General features: G+C 35.7%; 1 protein-coding gene across 3 annotated transcripts in view; it reads left to right on the top strand.

The window, feature by feature from the left end:
- The window catches only part of Cert1 (ceramide transporter 1), a 104,963-nt gene that overhangs the window by 78,963 nt on the left and 8,860 nt on the right, over nucleotides 1-17,140 (top strand). For 2 of the 3 annotated variants that reach the window (XM_029561910.1, XM_029561911.1), the window contains 6 exons: nucleotides 1,438-1,530; nucleotides 2,087-2,164; nucleotides 10,443-10,538; nucleotides 12,637-12,769; nucleotides 13,801-13,871; nucleotides 16,687-16,815. In XM_029561910.1, the coding sequence (XP_029417770.1) occupies nucleotides 1,438-1,530; nucleotides 2,087-2,164; nucleotides 10,443-10,538; nucleotides 12,637-12,769; nucleotides 13,801-13,871; nucleotides 16,687-16,815 (600 nt within the window). The remainder of the gene's footprint in view (nucleotides 1-1,437; nucleotides 1,531-2,086; nucleotides 2,165-10,442; nucleotides 10,539-12,636; nucleotides 12,770-13,800; nucleotides 13,872-16,686; nucleotides 16,816-17,140) is intronic. The other variant, XM_017797307.2, reaches the window with a different exon arrangement.

Genomic DNA, 17,140 nt, shown 5'->3' with positions numbered 1-17,140 from the left:
TGTCGGATCCCCTGGAACTGGAGTTATGGACAGTTGTTAGATGCCATGTGGGTGCTGGGATTCGAACCCAGGTCTTCTGCGAGAACAACCAGTGTTCTTAACCACTGAGCCATCTCTCCAGCCCAGTTTGTTTTTTTATACTCAAAAATGCTACTCTGCACTCAGAGTGGCAACTTGCAGTTCCTAATTCGTCTCTGCTTTTGGAAGCTTAAAGTCAAATCACTGTGTTTTGGAAGCATGAAGTGCAACCTGAAGTAGTATCATTTCTTCCAGATTTTCTAGAATGTCCTAGTTTGGGTAGAATAGTGAACTCGGTGTACCTCAGTAATTTTCTTAGTTTTAGTATTAATTTTCTATCTCTGTTAATATGACAAAGATAGAGACCATGTGAGAAAGCCATAAAGTAAATTTCAGTGATCCACAGGATCAGTCCCCTGGTCTCAGATTGTTTCCTTCCTTGTACTCAGTATGTAGTCTTTGGAGTTCTCAATAACAACCATGACATGTCTCTACATGACACTCTCATCATGTGTTTTCCAGTTTAGATTATTTGCAAAGTGAAAAATATATAAAATTGGTAAATGAGAAATGACATTAGCAGCTATATTCAGACAGCACTGAGTAGAAATTACTAGTTGTCATCTTCATAGTTAAAAGATGTATGCAAAAAAAAATACAGCAGTACATTTTGGGTTTTTTTTTTGTTTTTATTTTATTTATTTATTTACTTATTTTGAGACAAGATCTCCCTGTAGCCCCAGCTGGCCTGGAACTTGTTTTGTGAACCAGGCTGGCCTTGATCTCATAGAGATCCACCTGCCTCTGCTTCGTGAGTGCTGGGATTAAAGGCGTGTACCACCATGCCTGGCTGGTACATTATTTTTAATAAATGTTTATTGGCTAACAGAAGAAATTGGTCAAACTGCAGAATAGATAGGTCAGTGTCAGGTTAACAGAAATTAGATAAGATGATGGCAGAATGCCTTCAAGGAAAGGAGATAAAACCACATACATGAATGACCTCAAGAAAATGAGTGAAACAAACAATTATATTGGTTCTTATGGCACATCAGTCTGTGGACCAGGCCTGCTGGCCTTGAATGCAATAGACTGATTGAAATTATTAGATCGGAGCTTAGAAGAAAATTGGTAGTAGTTAACATGTTATATACTGATATTATGCAAGTAGTGGGTGAGAGGGCTTTGGGTAGGAGCAATATCAAAGAATTTACCGTGGTCTAATGTAGTGTCTGTGAAGCAAAAAAGAGAAACTTGACTTGGGATATCTGAAGTCAGGACTGAGCAAGGCTGTGTTCATAGAGTAGTTTCCTAATTCAAAATTATTACTAAAGTGTTTGCTAATTAAATATTAGCCATGTATAAGCTAAAAAATATGCTTTAGAAACACCTCATGCTAACATTATATGCTTTTCTTAGTCACAGAGTGAAAAGGTCAGGTTACACTGGCCTACATCCTTGCCATCTGGAGATGCCTTTTCTTCTGTGGGGACTCATAGATTCGTCCAAAAGGTAAGCTAATGGAAGTTGACTGAAGGTACACCTTCATTCTTCATTGTTTGCAGATCTACTGTGTAGTATAAATTTTCTCCTCTTTTCATGAATTTAAGTAGAAAGGGTTTTTTTGTGGGGGTTTTTGGGTTTTTTTTTCCTCTCTTTTTCTCTTTCTTTCTTTCTTTTTTTCTTTTTTTGTACTATATTTTGTATTCCCTAATATATTCACCAAAACAGTTCGGAAATCCTGTTCTAAATGTAATGTTTTTTATATAAGGAAGAAAATGGAGGAGGGGAAAGGATAGTAAAAAAATAGTTAACTACACTGTAGCCAGTTAAATTTCTTTCTTTTTTGTGGTTAAGTACTTCACATTATTGGAAGTACTTTATTCTTTTTGGTATGATTTTGAAGCATAATGCATAATAGGTGCATGAAGTCAGCACTTGCTGCTGTGCTTGTTCATATAGTGCTTTGTTTTCTCTTTCTTTATCTTGTGTTTGGAAGTTGGTACTGAATACTCTGTTGTGCCTTTGTTCTGATTACTTGGTTTTTTTCTTTGTCTGTCTCTGGTAGCCCTATAGTCGCTCTTCCTCCATGTCTTCCATTGATCTAGTCAGTGCCTCTGATGATGTTCACAGATTCAGCTCCCAGGTACTGTATGAATGTATAGAGTGGACTTGAGTCTTTTGTGCTATATTTTAGCCTACTTGCCCAGTTCTTGAAATCTATTGATTAGGCCACTTGTTTTGGTTTTGAATTTTAAATAGTAACAAGCATTTAAAAGGCTTCCTTATCTATTAAATAGTTCCTGTATCAGACTTACATGTGCCCTTTATTTTGTATCTACTGTGGATAGCTTGGAATTTTGTCTTAAAAAAGGTAGTACTCAGGGAACTTTATCATATTAAATTGAAACAATTTATCTGGTTTTGATTTATCATGGAATAGCAATCTGTTTTTTTCAGACAAGTTCAACAACATTCATAGACATGAAATATAGCAGATTTTAGCAGTCTCACTTTTGATCTAATCTAGTTTATGCTTAGCAAGGAAATAACTTCTTAAATAATAGTTGTCTCGTTACCATTATGATACCAAATTCCATTGAACAGTTAGTACTCATTGTTAGTTAGTACTCTGTTTATCTGCTAAATCTATGGAAATTGGTTTTGTTTATTTAGCATCACTAAGGGCTTAGGAATATAGAATAGTAAGCTGAATGTGCAGTCTGGACCCTCAAAATAAATTGCCGTGAGAGGAATATTTTTCAGTGTGACCATTTTTTTTTAACTTTTTTTTCTTTTGTGATACTAGGGATTGAGCCCACAGTCTTCAGCATACTAGGCAAGCTCCTATCACTGAGCTACCTTCCCATTCCTTAATTTAAAAAAAAAAAAAAAAAAGCCTTTAAGGTATTTTTAATCTTTAAGTCTTTGCCATTTAATTTTATATTTTCATGGTAGTTGCAGTTTTTGGACTGCATTATGCTAAGAACTTCAACTGTTTAATCACAAAGACTGAATTTAAATCCTGATTAACTGTCATCTTAGGGAAGGTTTCTAGCTCTGTTTCATTTTTGTGATTTGGCTTAAGCCAGGGACATAGTGTATGTTTGTTTAGTCACTATGAGCTTTAATTGCCATTATAATAATATAATTTAGTTGTACTAATTATTGTATCAATTTTCATCTTCTAGATTATTTCACTGAAAGTTTAAAAATCATAGCTTAAAACAGACCTTAATTATTTTACATATACAGATTAAATTTGCACTCAATTTTAACTGCAATAGAGGAAAAATTAAGACTTAGAAATGCATTTTTCTGATTTTTGCACCTATATGCCGTGATATCTTTGAGAAAAATATTTAGCCGTTCTTGAACCGTAGTCACCCATAACTACACATACTTATTACTTATGTTTTCATCCATTTTTGCATGCCTTTTAAAAAATTATTCATGCCTGGCATGGTGGCGTATACTTTTGATCCCAGCACTTGGGAGTCAGAGGCAGGCAGATCTTTGTGAGTTCAAGGCCAGCCTGGTCTACATAGCAAGTTTCAGGCCAGCTGCAGCTACAGGAAGACCCTGTCTCAAAAAAACCAAAAAAAAAAAAAAAAAAACCTATTTACTGCTGGAGAGATGGCTCAGCAATTAAGAGCACTGGCTGCTCTTGCAGAGGACTGAGGTTCGGTTCCCAACACCCACATTTCAGCTAACAGTCATCTGTAACTCTAGTTCCAGGGGATCTGATGCCCTCTTCTGACCTTCTCAGGCATTTCATGATACTGGTGTACTTGCAGGCAGGCAGGCAATACACTCATACACAGAAAATAATAAATAAAAATATATTTATCTATTCACAGTGAGTGATGAAAGATAATACAAGGGGACTTTGGTTTATTCTGCTAAGCCTATTTTGTATTAAAATTAAAAAGTTAGGGGGCTGGAGAGATGGCTCTGCAGTTAAGAGCACTGACTGCTCTTGCAGAGGACCCGGGTTCGATTCCCAGCACCCACATGGCGGCTGCAAACCATCCTTAATTCCAGTTCCAGGGGAGTCCGAAGCCCTCTTCTGACCTCCGGCATTGCATGACATGGGTGCACTCACATACATACAGGCAGTACACTCATACACATAAAATAAAAATAATAAATTTTTTTTTAAAAAATTAAAAAGTCAGGGGATGGAGAAATGACTTAGGGGTTAAGAGTGCTGGCTGCTCTTGGAGAGGACCCAGGTTCAGTTCCCACCATTTACATGGCAGCTAACAACCATCCATAACTCCAGCTCCAGGTGATCTGACGCTCTCTTCTGACCTCTGCGAGCTTTGCACAACATGCAGGCAATTCACTCAAACACATAAAATAAAAGTAATAAAATACTAAAAAGTCAAAGAGGCTAGAGAGATAACCTAGTTGGTAAAGTGTTTCCTGCATAAACATGAGCATCTGAGTTCGATCTTCAAACTGTACATAAACAGCCGGCTGTGGTGGCATGTGCTTACACTGAGGAGGCAGACAGATAGATTCCTGGAGCTTGCTGGCCGGCCAGCCTAGCCTATTTAGCATGCTCTAAGGCAGTGAGAGACCCTGTCTCACACAAAGAAGGTGGATAGCACCTGAGGAATAACACTTAAAGTTGTCCTCTTGCCTCCACAGGTATGTCCACATACATGGAGTAACACATATACACATAACACATGGCACACACAGAAGTGCTAAAATAATGATAAAGTCACAGACTAACTAAATTTAACTCATTACTGATTACAGTTTTCTCTTGAAATGTTAGAATGTGCAGGCTATAAATCAGAGCAAATAGACTAAGAACAAGTTGGCTTCAGAACCCAAATCCAAGCCCTAGTTGTAGAGTTGGGGAGTAGCTGAAAGCCTTTAAGCATGTATCTATATTTCTACAAGTCTTTGCCAAATTTTAATGAACTTCTCTACATTTTTATAATATGTAAATATAAATTGAGAAATTGTTTGCTGATAATTTTTTCTAATATATAGTGTTTATTATATGATTGGCAGGTCCTATTTCAACTTTTGATTGTATACTACTTTAAATACCAAAAGAGGTAAAAATGAAGAAAGTAATATTAAAATCTTCAAGTATTTCTCATCTTTGTATTTGTTGTCATTTGTGGACTTGAGTTCTAGTAATTAGACTGTGGCTCATCTTCACCAACACCTTTAGAATTTAGAATTCCCAGTTCTTAGGTTATTTATTTTGAAGGATATTATGCACCTACCTCCCATTATCAAAGATTCTGACAAATTGATTCTATACTGTCATACTGAAAAAGGCAACATTGGCTCTAAGCATATAGTTAATGTTAGTTGAGCATGTTTTCTGGGAAACATTTCCAGTTCAACACGATGTGAAGTTACACTAGTGACTAAATTAAATTTGGTACATTTTACATTTTACACATGCTGAAGACTTAAGTATTAAACAAAATAAATTCTAAGGTTAACTAATAACATTTGAAACATGTTGTGTTATAATACCTTATATATAACATTTTGATATAATATATAATATACTTAAGGAATTCCACAAAATATTTAGATAACCAGACTATTTTGTACTTAATTTATAAATTAGCCAATTTGTTATCACTTTAGATAATTTGCCAAGGACTAGAGTGGAAGAACTTGCCTAGTGTTCACAAAGCCCTGTTAGACCCCTTGTAATGACTATAAACAAAATATTGCTAAAATATTAATTACTGAAGTATAATGTTACAGTCACTTGACATTTATTCTTTCAATCTTTAAACATTCATAGTAGGCCAGTGAGGTGGTTCAGCAGGTCAAGAAGCTTGCTGCTCGAGCCTGAGGACCTGAGTTAGATCCCTGAATTCCATGGTGGAGAAAAGAGAACCATCTTCCAAAAGTTGTCCTCTGACCTCCACATGAATACCAACACCTCCCTCCCTCTCCCTCTCTCTCTCTCTCTCTCTCTCTCTCTCTCTCTCTCTCTCTCTCTCTCTCTCAATAAAATTTAAGTAAAAAATTAAGAACAGAATTAAGTCATTGGTATTCTCTTGAATTTTTAATAGTATTTTTGCATCTGTAGGGTGGGGTTAAAATTACAGGGCCCTCTCTATTCCCCATTTCATTTCAGCAATTGCCACTTTTTACTACATTTTTATTTTATTTGGAGGAGGGGTCCATGCCTGTGATGCCAGCTATTGTGAAAACCAAAGAATAAGAACCATATGAACCCAAGTATTTGATACCAACCTGGACAATTTAGCTAGACCTCATTTAACAAAAGAAAGAAAACATGCCTAGAGCATATCAAGTGGTAGTAAATGTTCTGGATCCAATCTTCAGTACCACAAAATTTGAAAAAAATATTTTTAAAGCAGAGGACTGGGGAGATGTCTCAATCAGTAAAGTGTCTTCCTGACCAGCAGGAGGACTTAAGCAGCACCTATGTGAAAAACTGGGTAGCAGTGGTGACATATGCCCATAATCTAGTGCTGGAGCTTACTTGCCAGGCCAGTTTAGCTGAGTCTGTGAGTTCTGGGTTCAATGAGAGGCCTTATCTTGAAGGTGGGGAAGGGGGCGGGAACCACGACACAGAACACACATGACACACATAACACAAACTAGAGAGAGAGCTTCAGTGGTTAAGAGCTCTTACAGAGGACCCAGGTTTGGTTCCATAACTTATTTGAAAAATGTACTTAATAGATTCATTTCCCACCAAAAAATACAGGATGTCTATTATACCTACTAGCCTAACATTGAACATTTTTAGTTTTAGTTTTTCTCTATTATAATTAATACACTGAGCATCCTTGTAATAGTTTCCTTATATAAATCTTTGCATACTTATATAATTGTTTCCTTCAAATGTTTTTCTAGAAGTGAACTTGTTGGATAAAGGCCATGAAAATGTCTGTTATATTTATCTGTATTGAAAAATTGTTCATCAGAAAAGTTGGAGCAGTTTGTACTTCAGGCTAGTTTTGTTGGGGTTTTTGTTTTGTTTTTTTTTTGTTTGTTTGTTTTTTTACTATACTGGCACTAAATATTAACTTAAACTAAATGTTGCCAGTCTTATAGGCTACAGGTGGTATTTTTCACTTCTGTCTGTACATTAAATGAATTGGTTATTCAGGTCTTTGGAACATTTTTCTTCTGGGTCAACAGTGCTCTGTTAACTTAATAATAAATCATTCTGTTCAACAAGCCCCTCTCTGCCTTTGTGACTGTGGAACAATTAGCATAATTGTATTCCTTTTACACAGGTAAGAGAGAGATCAGAGCTGTGCGAGCTCCTCTGGACTTTTGTTGGTACCATCAAAGGGCAGTTTTCTTTTTGAAACTGTGTTAACTGTGTCAGAAAAACCCAAGTGTAGTGACCTTCTCCCTGTAGCATTATATTGAATGGTTTGGATGTGAGATGGGAGTGAGCATTTTTGGTTTTGTTTTTAGGCTGGAATTGGAGTAGTACCCCTTTTTTTACATGCGTTGTAATGTTTTGTTTGTTTTAGTCAGGGTCTCCCTGTATAGCCCTGGCTGGCCAAGAACCTTAACTGTATCCATGTTTTCATAGTTCATTGGTAAGATGCTATATAGATAGCTTCTTTCCTAATCCTAGATCCAAAAGAATCAAGGGCATGATTCCTAAAATTATAGCACCTAATTAAAACATGGGGCTGGTGAGATGTCTCTGCTGCTAAGCCTGAGGACTTGAGTTCGATCCCAGGACCCACATAGTTGAAGAGGACCACCTCCCACAAGTTGTCCTCAGACTTCCATAGGCACTCCCCCAACCACATACACAGAAAGTAAGAATATAATAAAATAACTTTGATCTGGTCTCTTTCAGGGATAGCATTTGTTACTAGTAACAGTGTTTCTTGGAATATCATATTTTGAACTTGATAAAATGGCCTTAGCTTGTCATCATATTTCATGGTCCCTAGTCTCCTGTGTCTTTTTTATGTATATACACAGTAAACTGAACAGATAAGTTTAGATCAGAAGTATCAATGGTCAGGAGTGCACAGTTTTTATTTTTTTACAGTAAGCATAAAAACCTATTATAATAAGATTTTACTTATAGCACTTGTTTCTTAACTTTAATGTTATTACTTCAGTAATTTAGTACTTAGTTTACTTTTCTGAGAGCACAACATGAATACCTCTTGTTCCTTTGTTGAATTTTTCAAACCCTTTTTAGTCAAAGCAAAGCAAGACTTTAAAACTGTTCATAAATGCAGAATTTCTGTTACAGAAATACCATTTGAAAACTTTATCTAGGAAGGTAGTATGCACCTTGATTTCTGTACATTATTAAAACTGTGCTATCTCCTATTATTTTTTTATTTGTTAAATCTGGTTTCCTTTGGGCAAGAAACCAAATCCAAAATCAAAAGTATTTTGCAAACATTTGAAACACCTCATTCAGAAATAATCTCCTAAACAAAAGGACAAATACCTGATAGTTTGTATAACAAAGGAGCTGTAAAAGGCACTGAAAATCTTCTAAACTGAATTCTTTGTTCTAACACAATGAAATCTGCTTCATATTCTTCACTAGCAAGTTTTGGGAAGCAGCGTTTATTTCTGGGAAACATTCTTTCTACCTCTACTCTCATAATAAACACATGTTCTTTTCTCCCAGTTTCTTGCCCAAATTCATATATTTCAAATCTAAAAATCTCAAAGAGGTAAAACTTTCTTGCAATCAGTATGACAGACAGGTGAATGAAGGCAACATGACTGTGGTGATTTTCCCATTCTAAGTGGAACCTTACTCTTTCGGAATTTATGCATCCTTTTTTTTTTCATGTATTTGTAACTTCATCACCCTTACACAAAGCAGATCTCAAAGTTCAGAGGGACATAGTTTTCTCTAGTCAGCCATCTGAGTTTTTCTAATTAAAACTTTACAAAATTACAGAACATGCTATTAAGTAAATTAATGTTTCTCAACTCTAAAACCCATGATCATTCACACTGTCTTAAGAATTATGAATAAAGTACTAAAATTTTGTTAATATTGAGTATAAAATAGATTTTGGAATCAAGGTTAATAATTTTACCAGAAACTTTTTCATGATGATTGGCCAAATTAGGAGACACATAAACCCTCACCCACTTTTAGTAACTAAAACTGTATTCTAAGATCCAGAAAGTTTGGTATAACAGATATACACATCACTATAACATATTGATAACATCCTTTAAGCTTAGAAAATTTTAATATTAAGATCATAATTTTAAGAGTTTCTGCCTCGAAACTATTTCAAAGTATAAACAAGCTCCTTGTTCAGTATCCTTAATGAGCACAATAGACTTTATATGAAGTAAATAGTTCACTTAGTAAATTTTAAATATTAATATAATATTTTCCAACTCTTTCTTATATATATTTATTGCTAATATTATTTTTTCAGTATAATCTCTACTTCTATTCAAAACACTTCAAAGTGCACTTTTCTGGGAGTATGAATTGTGTATTCATCTTTCTTTGCTTATCAATTATGTACCAAAAATTTGTGATAGTTAAAAGCTGAAGTTGCATTTAAATTTCAGTGAAAAATATTTAGTGGGACAAATTAGGGCTCTATAGACAGTCATGTCCCTGAGTTAAATTCCCTGCAGCAAAGGGAAGGAGCATAGACATTTTCAAAGGACAAACTAAAAAGTGATTAGTGCCAGAATATCAATACATTTCCTGAAAGAATTTAGAACAATGAAATTTGAATAAAATAAAAAGCCTATTTTATATTGATTTATATTCAAGAAAGGTTTACTCACTTTTTAAGACTATTTTATTTATTATTTTTATTTTATATGTATGAATGTATTGTCTGCATGTATGCGAGTGCACCAGTGTTGTGCAATGTCGTGGAGGTCAGAAGAGGGCTTCAGATTCTCCTGGAGCTGGAGTTGACAGTTCGTAGCAGCCATGTGGGTGCTGGGAATCGAACCCAGGTCCTCGCCAAGAGCACTCAGTGCTCTTAACCCCTGAGCCATCTCTCCAGCCCCTGGTTTACTCACTTTTTATAGGGAAGTCTTTCATGTATAGCAACATATCTTTATATAGTCTTAAATATAGGCACATTGGGACTAGATGATTTGCATGTGTTTGTCTCTTTTGTCCTTGTCTCCTTTGATCCATGATTTTGAGCTTTAAGACAACATCTCTCCATGTTTAGTGGAAGATGCACATTGGGCCAGTTCATGTTACATGAGTGAAGCAAACATCTTGCATTTCTCTCTTCCCATTAAGCTGGATATTTGGACTAATAAACTCTTTAACACTGTAAAAACTTACTAGTTTCGGCTTTGTAAGAGTGCCATTTCTGAACTGAAGTAAAAAATACCATTCTGTTTGAAAGATTGTGACATTCCTATTACTTGTGGATTCTCATGGTTTTATTTTTCTTTTCAAGGTGGAAGAGGTGGTACAGAACCACATGACTTATTCATTGCAGGATGTAGGTGGTGATGCGAATTGGCAATTGGTTGTTGAAGAAGGAGAAATGAAGGTAATTCCCACTGAAATTATTTGGGTTGATAAGTGGAGCTCTTGATATCAGTAAGTGTAACATTAAAGCAGGTAATGTCATGCCATCAAAGAAGCACCAAGTTCTGGGAAATAAAGTATCTTTGTTATTTCTGTATGAATATAATATGAATTTATAAACATAATATCCTGTTTTGCCTAGACAACAGAAAGTAAAATCTGGGAGTTATATGTAAAACAGATCATACTCAGCTAATGGCCCTCTGTTTAGATATTTCTGTCTTACTCTTTAATGTACTGAATGTTGCCACCGGTGTCACATTGTTTCTTTTCTCTTGTGTCTACTCTCCCCACATCCCTACCCTTGGCTCCATACTCATTATTCTGGCAAGTCACTGTTCGTTCTTTGGAGATGCGGAAGGAAAGGAATGAAAAGAAACCAGGAGTAATAATCTAAATGAAGTCTCTTCAACTGTGATGAGAAGTAGAAAGCCAGGCTTTTGGAAGTTTTAGAGAAGATTAGGGACACACTTAATAGCTAATAAACTGAGTGGAGAAAATTTTTCAAAGTCTGATTTCTAATTTGAGTGACTGAGAAAATGTTGGTCCCAATAATATGAATGAATAAGCATGTGTGGGAGAGACTGTGAAAGAGAAACTGTCAAGTGCCTATTAATCCTCATGAGCACTCCATAAATGACAACTGATTCTCCCCATGTTTTTTCATGTCTTGAAAGAATTGATCACATATTTCTGTAAAGTTGCAAGCTATAATTTTGAAATAATGGATTTCACTCGTCACTTGGGGTATGAAGCCTCTCAGTGTTTAAAGCAAGATCAGTCTGTGTTTAGAATCTTTTTGTTGATTTTGATGTTTGGTTCAACAAATTATTGAGTGCCTAGGGTCTTTGATACTATTTTAGATGCTGTGGATGTACCATTGAACAAAAGCAGCTTTAAATTGGTATGCTTGAAGCCAAGTGTGGTGGTGGACGCCTTTAGTCCCAGCACTCGGGAGGCAGAGGCAGGCAGATCTCTGTGAGTTCAAGGCCAGCCTGGTCTACATAGGGAGTTCCAGGCCAGCTGGGGCTACAGAGAGACCCTGTCTTCAAAATCAGTATGCTTGAGGCTATAGTCTAGCCAGGTTTATTTGGCTTTGTTGACTATGTTAAACAGCCTTTCAGAATGTTTGACTAATGCTAATATAAATTATTTTTTCATCTATAGCACTTGGTCATCCATCATTTATATGTTTTTCATAGTTGAAGTTTACCTTGGATTTACATTTTAAATATGTTTGCCATGTGTTAATTTGAATTTTTTCTCTTAAAAGATTTTTTAAAATATTTATTAGAAGAGGCTGCTGCATCCCCTGGGACTGGAGTTACAGATGGTTGTTAGCTGCCATGTGGGTGCTGGGATTTGAATACGGATCTTCTGCAAGAACAACCAGTGTTCTTAACAACTGAGCTACCTCTCCAGCCCCTAGAATATATTCTATAAATTTTCATAAATATATTTCTAAAAAACAATGTCTTTGAAATAGGTCTTGCTATATAGTTGAGGCTATCCTCAGACTTGCTATGAAAGTCAGGCTAACCTTGACTTTGAATCATTTTGCCTTAGTCCCCGCCAAATGCTGGAATTATGGGCATACACCACAGGGCCTTGAAAAAGCAGCTCAATTTGAAAGCGTTCTTTTAAATTTGTACTTGCATAATTTGACTATTTTTGTTTGTTTTGGCAAAGGGAACAAGAAGGTTTTTATATAAAGAAACAATGCAAAATGCACTGCAAGAGAGCAGTAGGCTACTTGATATAGATTGCCCAGAAGCCAAGGGTCTGATTTTTATATTGTTTTTAAATCGTTTTTTTAGTATTTTTATTTTATGTGTATGAGTATATTGCCTGCATGAGTGTAAGTGTACCCGTGTCGTGTAATGCCCACAGGATGTCAGAATTTGGTGTCTGATTCCCTGGAGCTGGAGTTACAGTTTTTAGCCTCCATGTGGGTGTTGGGAATCAAACCCAGATCCTCTACAAGAGCAGCTAGTGTCCTTAATCGCTGAATCATCTCTCCAGCCCCTTAAATAACCATTGTTGTTGTTGTTGTTTCTCAGGTATACAGAAGAGAAGTAGAAGAAAATGGAATTGTTCTGGATCCTTTGAAAGCTACGCATGCAGTTAAAGGTGTTACAGGACATGAAGTCTGCAATTACTTCTGGAATGTTGATGTTCGTAATGACTGGGAAAGTAAGCTGTCATCATTAACATATTTTAATATAATTGTTATTTTAAATTTAATGTCGATCCAGCCTGATTTTCTATATCTGATAGATGGTTTATAAAGCCATTGTAGAAATTATCAGGAGAATCATAGGATTGATCCAAGTCCTCGCACATGGTAGGCAAATATTCTACACTGAGCTGCCTCCCCAGATCCATATCTTACTTTTAAAACAAGATATTACTATTTAGCCCAAGCTGGCCTTGAATTTGTTGTCCCCCTGCCTTAACCTTCCAAGTTTTAGGATTGTAGGTATGTACAACTATGCCTAGCCATACCTTCCATTTAAATAGACTTTTACACTGTTCAAACACTTACTATATCACATCATTGGATCCAGTACCCTACTAATAGCTCATGATACGTATAATGAAATATCTTACATACAAATAAAATAAAATTCATTTGCCCCAAATGAATTGTCAAAGGTTACAGGGCAAGTTGGTTGAAAAGCCAGGACCGCCATGAAGATTTCTCATTCATCTACTCTTTCCTAAACATGGTAAATCCCTAGATGAATCTTGCTGTGGTTAAAGTTATTTTCAGTGTGTATTTATTCCTAGACTCACATTTCATAAATACAGGTTCTTCGCAAATACTTATCACTGGCATTTTGACATTCTTTTCTCATCAATATAATCACGTATGCCTCAATAGAAAATGTAAATCTAGTAAATTAGACAATGGGAAGGAGTTGCATCATTAGGGAATTATTTCAACTTGAGTCATAGTAGTGATCAGGATTATGTTCTTCCTTTGGAAAATACTGAACCACAGAAAACGTCCCAGTAATCAGACTTCACAGCCACCAGCTACAGAGTGAAAGCAAACCATAGTGCTAGTACAAGGCATTAATTATCTTCAATTTAGATTTAGCCTGGCTAATGCAGGATCTTGTTTACTTTACCACAGTATCATTTATAAATGATAAGTAATCACGTTCTAAAAAATGCAGCGTATCTTTTTGTGTCTGCTAACATGATTCTCTTCATTTCAGCAACTGTAGAAAACTTCCATGTGGTGGAAACATTAGCTGATAATGCAATCATCATTTATCAAACGCACAAGGTAACGATCTATCATCTTTCCCCAAAGACACCAGAGTAATTCAAGCACAAACATACATATTGGCTAAAGTATAATTCGGCAGGCATTCAAATGCCTCAAAAGACCCAAAGACAAGGGAGCAGAGATATATGAGGGCAAGAAATATGAGAAATTCGGTCTAGAAACAGTGTTGGATAAAGATCTGTAGTTAGTTTCTTTCTATGTAAATTATAAGCCTAAAAAAGCACCTTCTGAAATCCATTTAAATACTTTTCTAGTGTTTCAGCCCTATAAATGATAGTTAACAAATACAAAATGAGTCACAGTTTTCTATGACAACAGTAACAAAGGTAAGGGAATACTTGGCATTAGCCCATGTTGAGATATGAAAGTGATCTACATGAATTATCTGGAAACAAGGAAGAATCAAGAAATTGGTCAAAGGTCAAAGCACACACAAACATTATTTAGGTTGGTTCCCTTTCATATTATTTTTCCCTCTACTGTTCAAGTTACTTAAAATTGTTATTTTTTTTATATTTATTATATTTCTCTTGATTTCTTGTTCTGCTGTTTCCCTTGTGAAAAAAAATGCCATTTTTTTTTTTTAACATTTCTTTGTTTACTTGATTGGGTCGGGGAGTGGCTTATGCAGGCCACGACACGCATGTGGAGATCAGTGGACACCTCAAAGGTGTGGGTTCTCTCCTTCCACTATGTGGGTTTCAGGATCAAAATCAGTCATCAGGCTCAATGAGAAGCACCTGTACCCTCTGAGGCATCGCCATGGCACCCAAATATTTTTATTTAGAATATAAAGAGAATTAAAATTTTAGAGAAATCCACCAAAAGCAATACTGTTTGTTATTTAAAACACTATAATGATTCAGTAAGCACTTCATTTTCCAAATCAGTGGAGATGTTTTTCTTTTAAAAATGTTTGTTGATTGAGTTGAATGCGAAAAATAAAGCTTGTGAGTTTTCTGAGCCCAGGCTCCTTATGGTGAGGCGGCCTCTAGCTGCTGATCGTGAGCATGCTCCATTTTACGTGCAGCCGCCCCACAAGTGTGTAACAGTGAATATTCCATTTCACCATTCACATTTTTGAGCCAGGGGTCAAACCTAAAGTTTAGTAAATACTAAAATATCAAATAATTGTCCTGTAGTTTGCGATGAAGATAAATGGCCAATAATTTAAAGCAGAAGAACCTTATTACTAGAAAGTAATTGATCTTGGGAAACAAGTACCACCTGGAAAATACTAGCTGGAGGGAACAATTGGATAGTTAATACTAAAACTGAAAAATAAAACTAAAAATTCTTACGATGATGATGTATTTCTTATGTAACAGAAATTAAGATAGTTATGAACAAAATCAGATAACATGATATTTTTTCATTAAATTTGACTTCATTGATGCTATATGAAAGAAGTCTCATGAAATTTGAGTCATTTTTATTCTTCTTATCCTTATAGATTTTCATTCATTATTGCCTTTTCCCTTTTGTTTTTGTTTTTGAGACCATCTCTGTGTTGCTCAGATGGGCCTAAAACTCCTGGGCTCACGCAGTCTTCCTGCCTCAGTCTCTTGAGTGACGAAAACTGTAGGTGTGCTGCTTTGCTCAGCTGATTCATTAGTTGTTTTAGATGGTTTGTTATTGTTTCTTTTTCCTTTTTTTTTTTTAAAGAGGGTGTTATGTATCTCTGACTGGCCTGGCCTGGAACTTGCTGTATAGACCTGGCTGGTCACCATGCCCAGCTGTTGTTGTTTCTTGTTTTCTTTTCTTTTTTAAGACAGGGTCTTATGCTCCATATGTTGGCCTCAGATTCACTATGTAACTTGAATGTCTGATCCTCTCAAGTGTAAGCATAAGCCACTACATCTGGTTTATGTGGTGCTAGCAATTGAACCCAGGGTTTCATGTACAATAGATGAGCACTCTACCAACTGGGATATATCCCCAGCCCCCTCATTCCCTAATCCTAATGAAGTGTTGGGTAAGTACAGATGAAGACAACTGTAAATCTTCATGTGTTGCTTCACCTACATTTGCCCAATACTACTATCATCACTTCATGAAATTTTGTCTTTAAAACATGAATCATTTCACTTTGCAAATGTGTTATATTGAGTTATTGCCATTTATTGTATTCAGTGATCAAAGAAAGACACTGTATAACAAGGACAGAGTTCAGTTGCCATATACCAGTTACGCAAAGTAAAAGTAACTTGAACAGAATAAAAGTTTGCTTTTCTGTCATTTAAAGAAGATAGTCCCAGATATCAAAAATCCGTATAAATTCCATGTCATTCCTTCAATATGTGATTTTTCCTCACATACTTTTAAGTAGAAATGTTTGAGCTAAGTGATTTATAGTTAATTCAAAGGTGTTATCCAAGATAGAGTCCTTTGCTTTGTAAATCTGATTCTCTAAGGACAGCATTAGTAGAGACTGTGGGGAGTAGAATGGCCATTGTTGCCTTATGGGTATGAAGTTTCTATTGGCAGTGTTGGTAAATTTTAGAAATATTTAGTTACATACATTGTGAATGTAATTAATTCCACTAAATTATATACTAGAAATGGTTAAAATGGCAGATTTACTACAATTAGAAAAGAAAAAATAGACTATTCTTCCTTTGATTCTATTATGCCAAGCTGTTCCTCTGCATAATTAACCATTGGTGGATATTCTAATGCTTCCCATTTAAAGTTTGACAAATTCCACCTTCAGAATATTTAATTGATTCTTCATTTGTTTCATTTTTAGTTTCTATGACATCTGAATTAAAAAGTAATTCAATTTGTCAAAACATTTTTAATTCTTCCACAGAGAGTGTGGCCTGCCTCTCAGAGAGATGTATTATATCTTTCTGCTATTCGAAAGATACCAGCCTTGACTGAAAATGACCCTGAAACATGGATAGTTTGTAATTTTTCTGTGGATCATGACAGTGCTCCTGTAAGTGCAATATATAAATTTATATACTTTGATAATATAAAGCTGAATGCATAATGCTAGCAAAGAATTTAAATGTATTATTCCCTCCCACCTACATGCAGATACTTGGTTTGTGCACATGTTTTAGACTTTATATTAGATTGACTGCTTGGGACAGCCCATGTATTTTCTGAAGGCAGCTGTCATGGCTGTCAACACCCCACTGGGATTGCTTGCTTCTCCTTCTGGGTTTGATAACACAAATGGATAGGTCATCCGGGTCGCCTGCTTCCCACAGTTATCTGTTAAGCTGTTGGCAACTGCTGCAGACTTGCTATGGTTTCTT

This window comes from Nannospalax galili, unplaced genomic scaffold, assembly GCF_000622305.1.
Source record: "Nannospalax galili isolate Female #2095 unplaced genomic scaffold, S.galili_v1.0 scaffold1054, whole genome shotgun sequence".
Taxonomy (NCBI): Eukaryota; Metazoa; Chordata; class Mammalia; order Rodentia; family Spalacidae; genus Nannospalax; species Nannospalax galili.
This window is presented reverse-complemented; position numbering and strand designations above follow the sequence as displayed.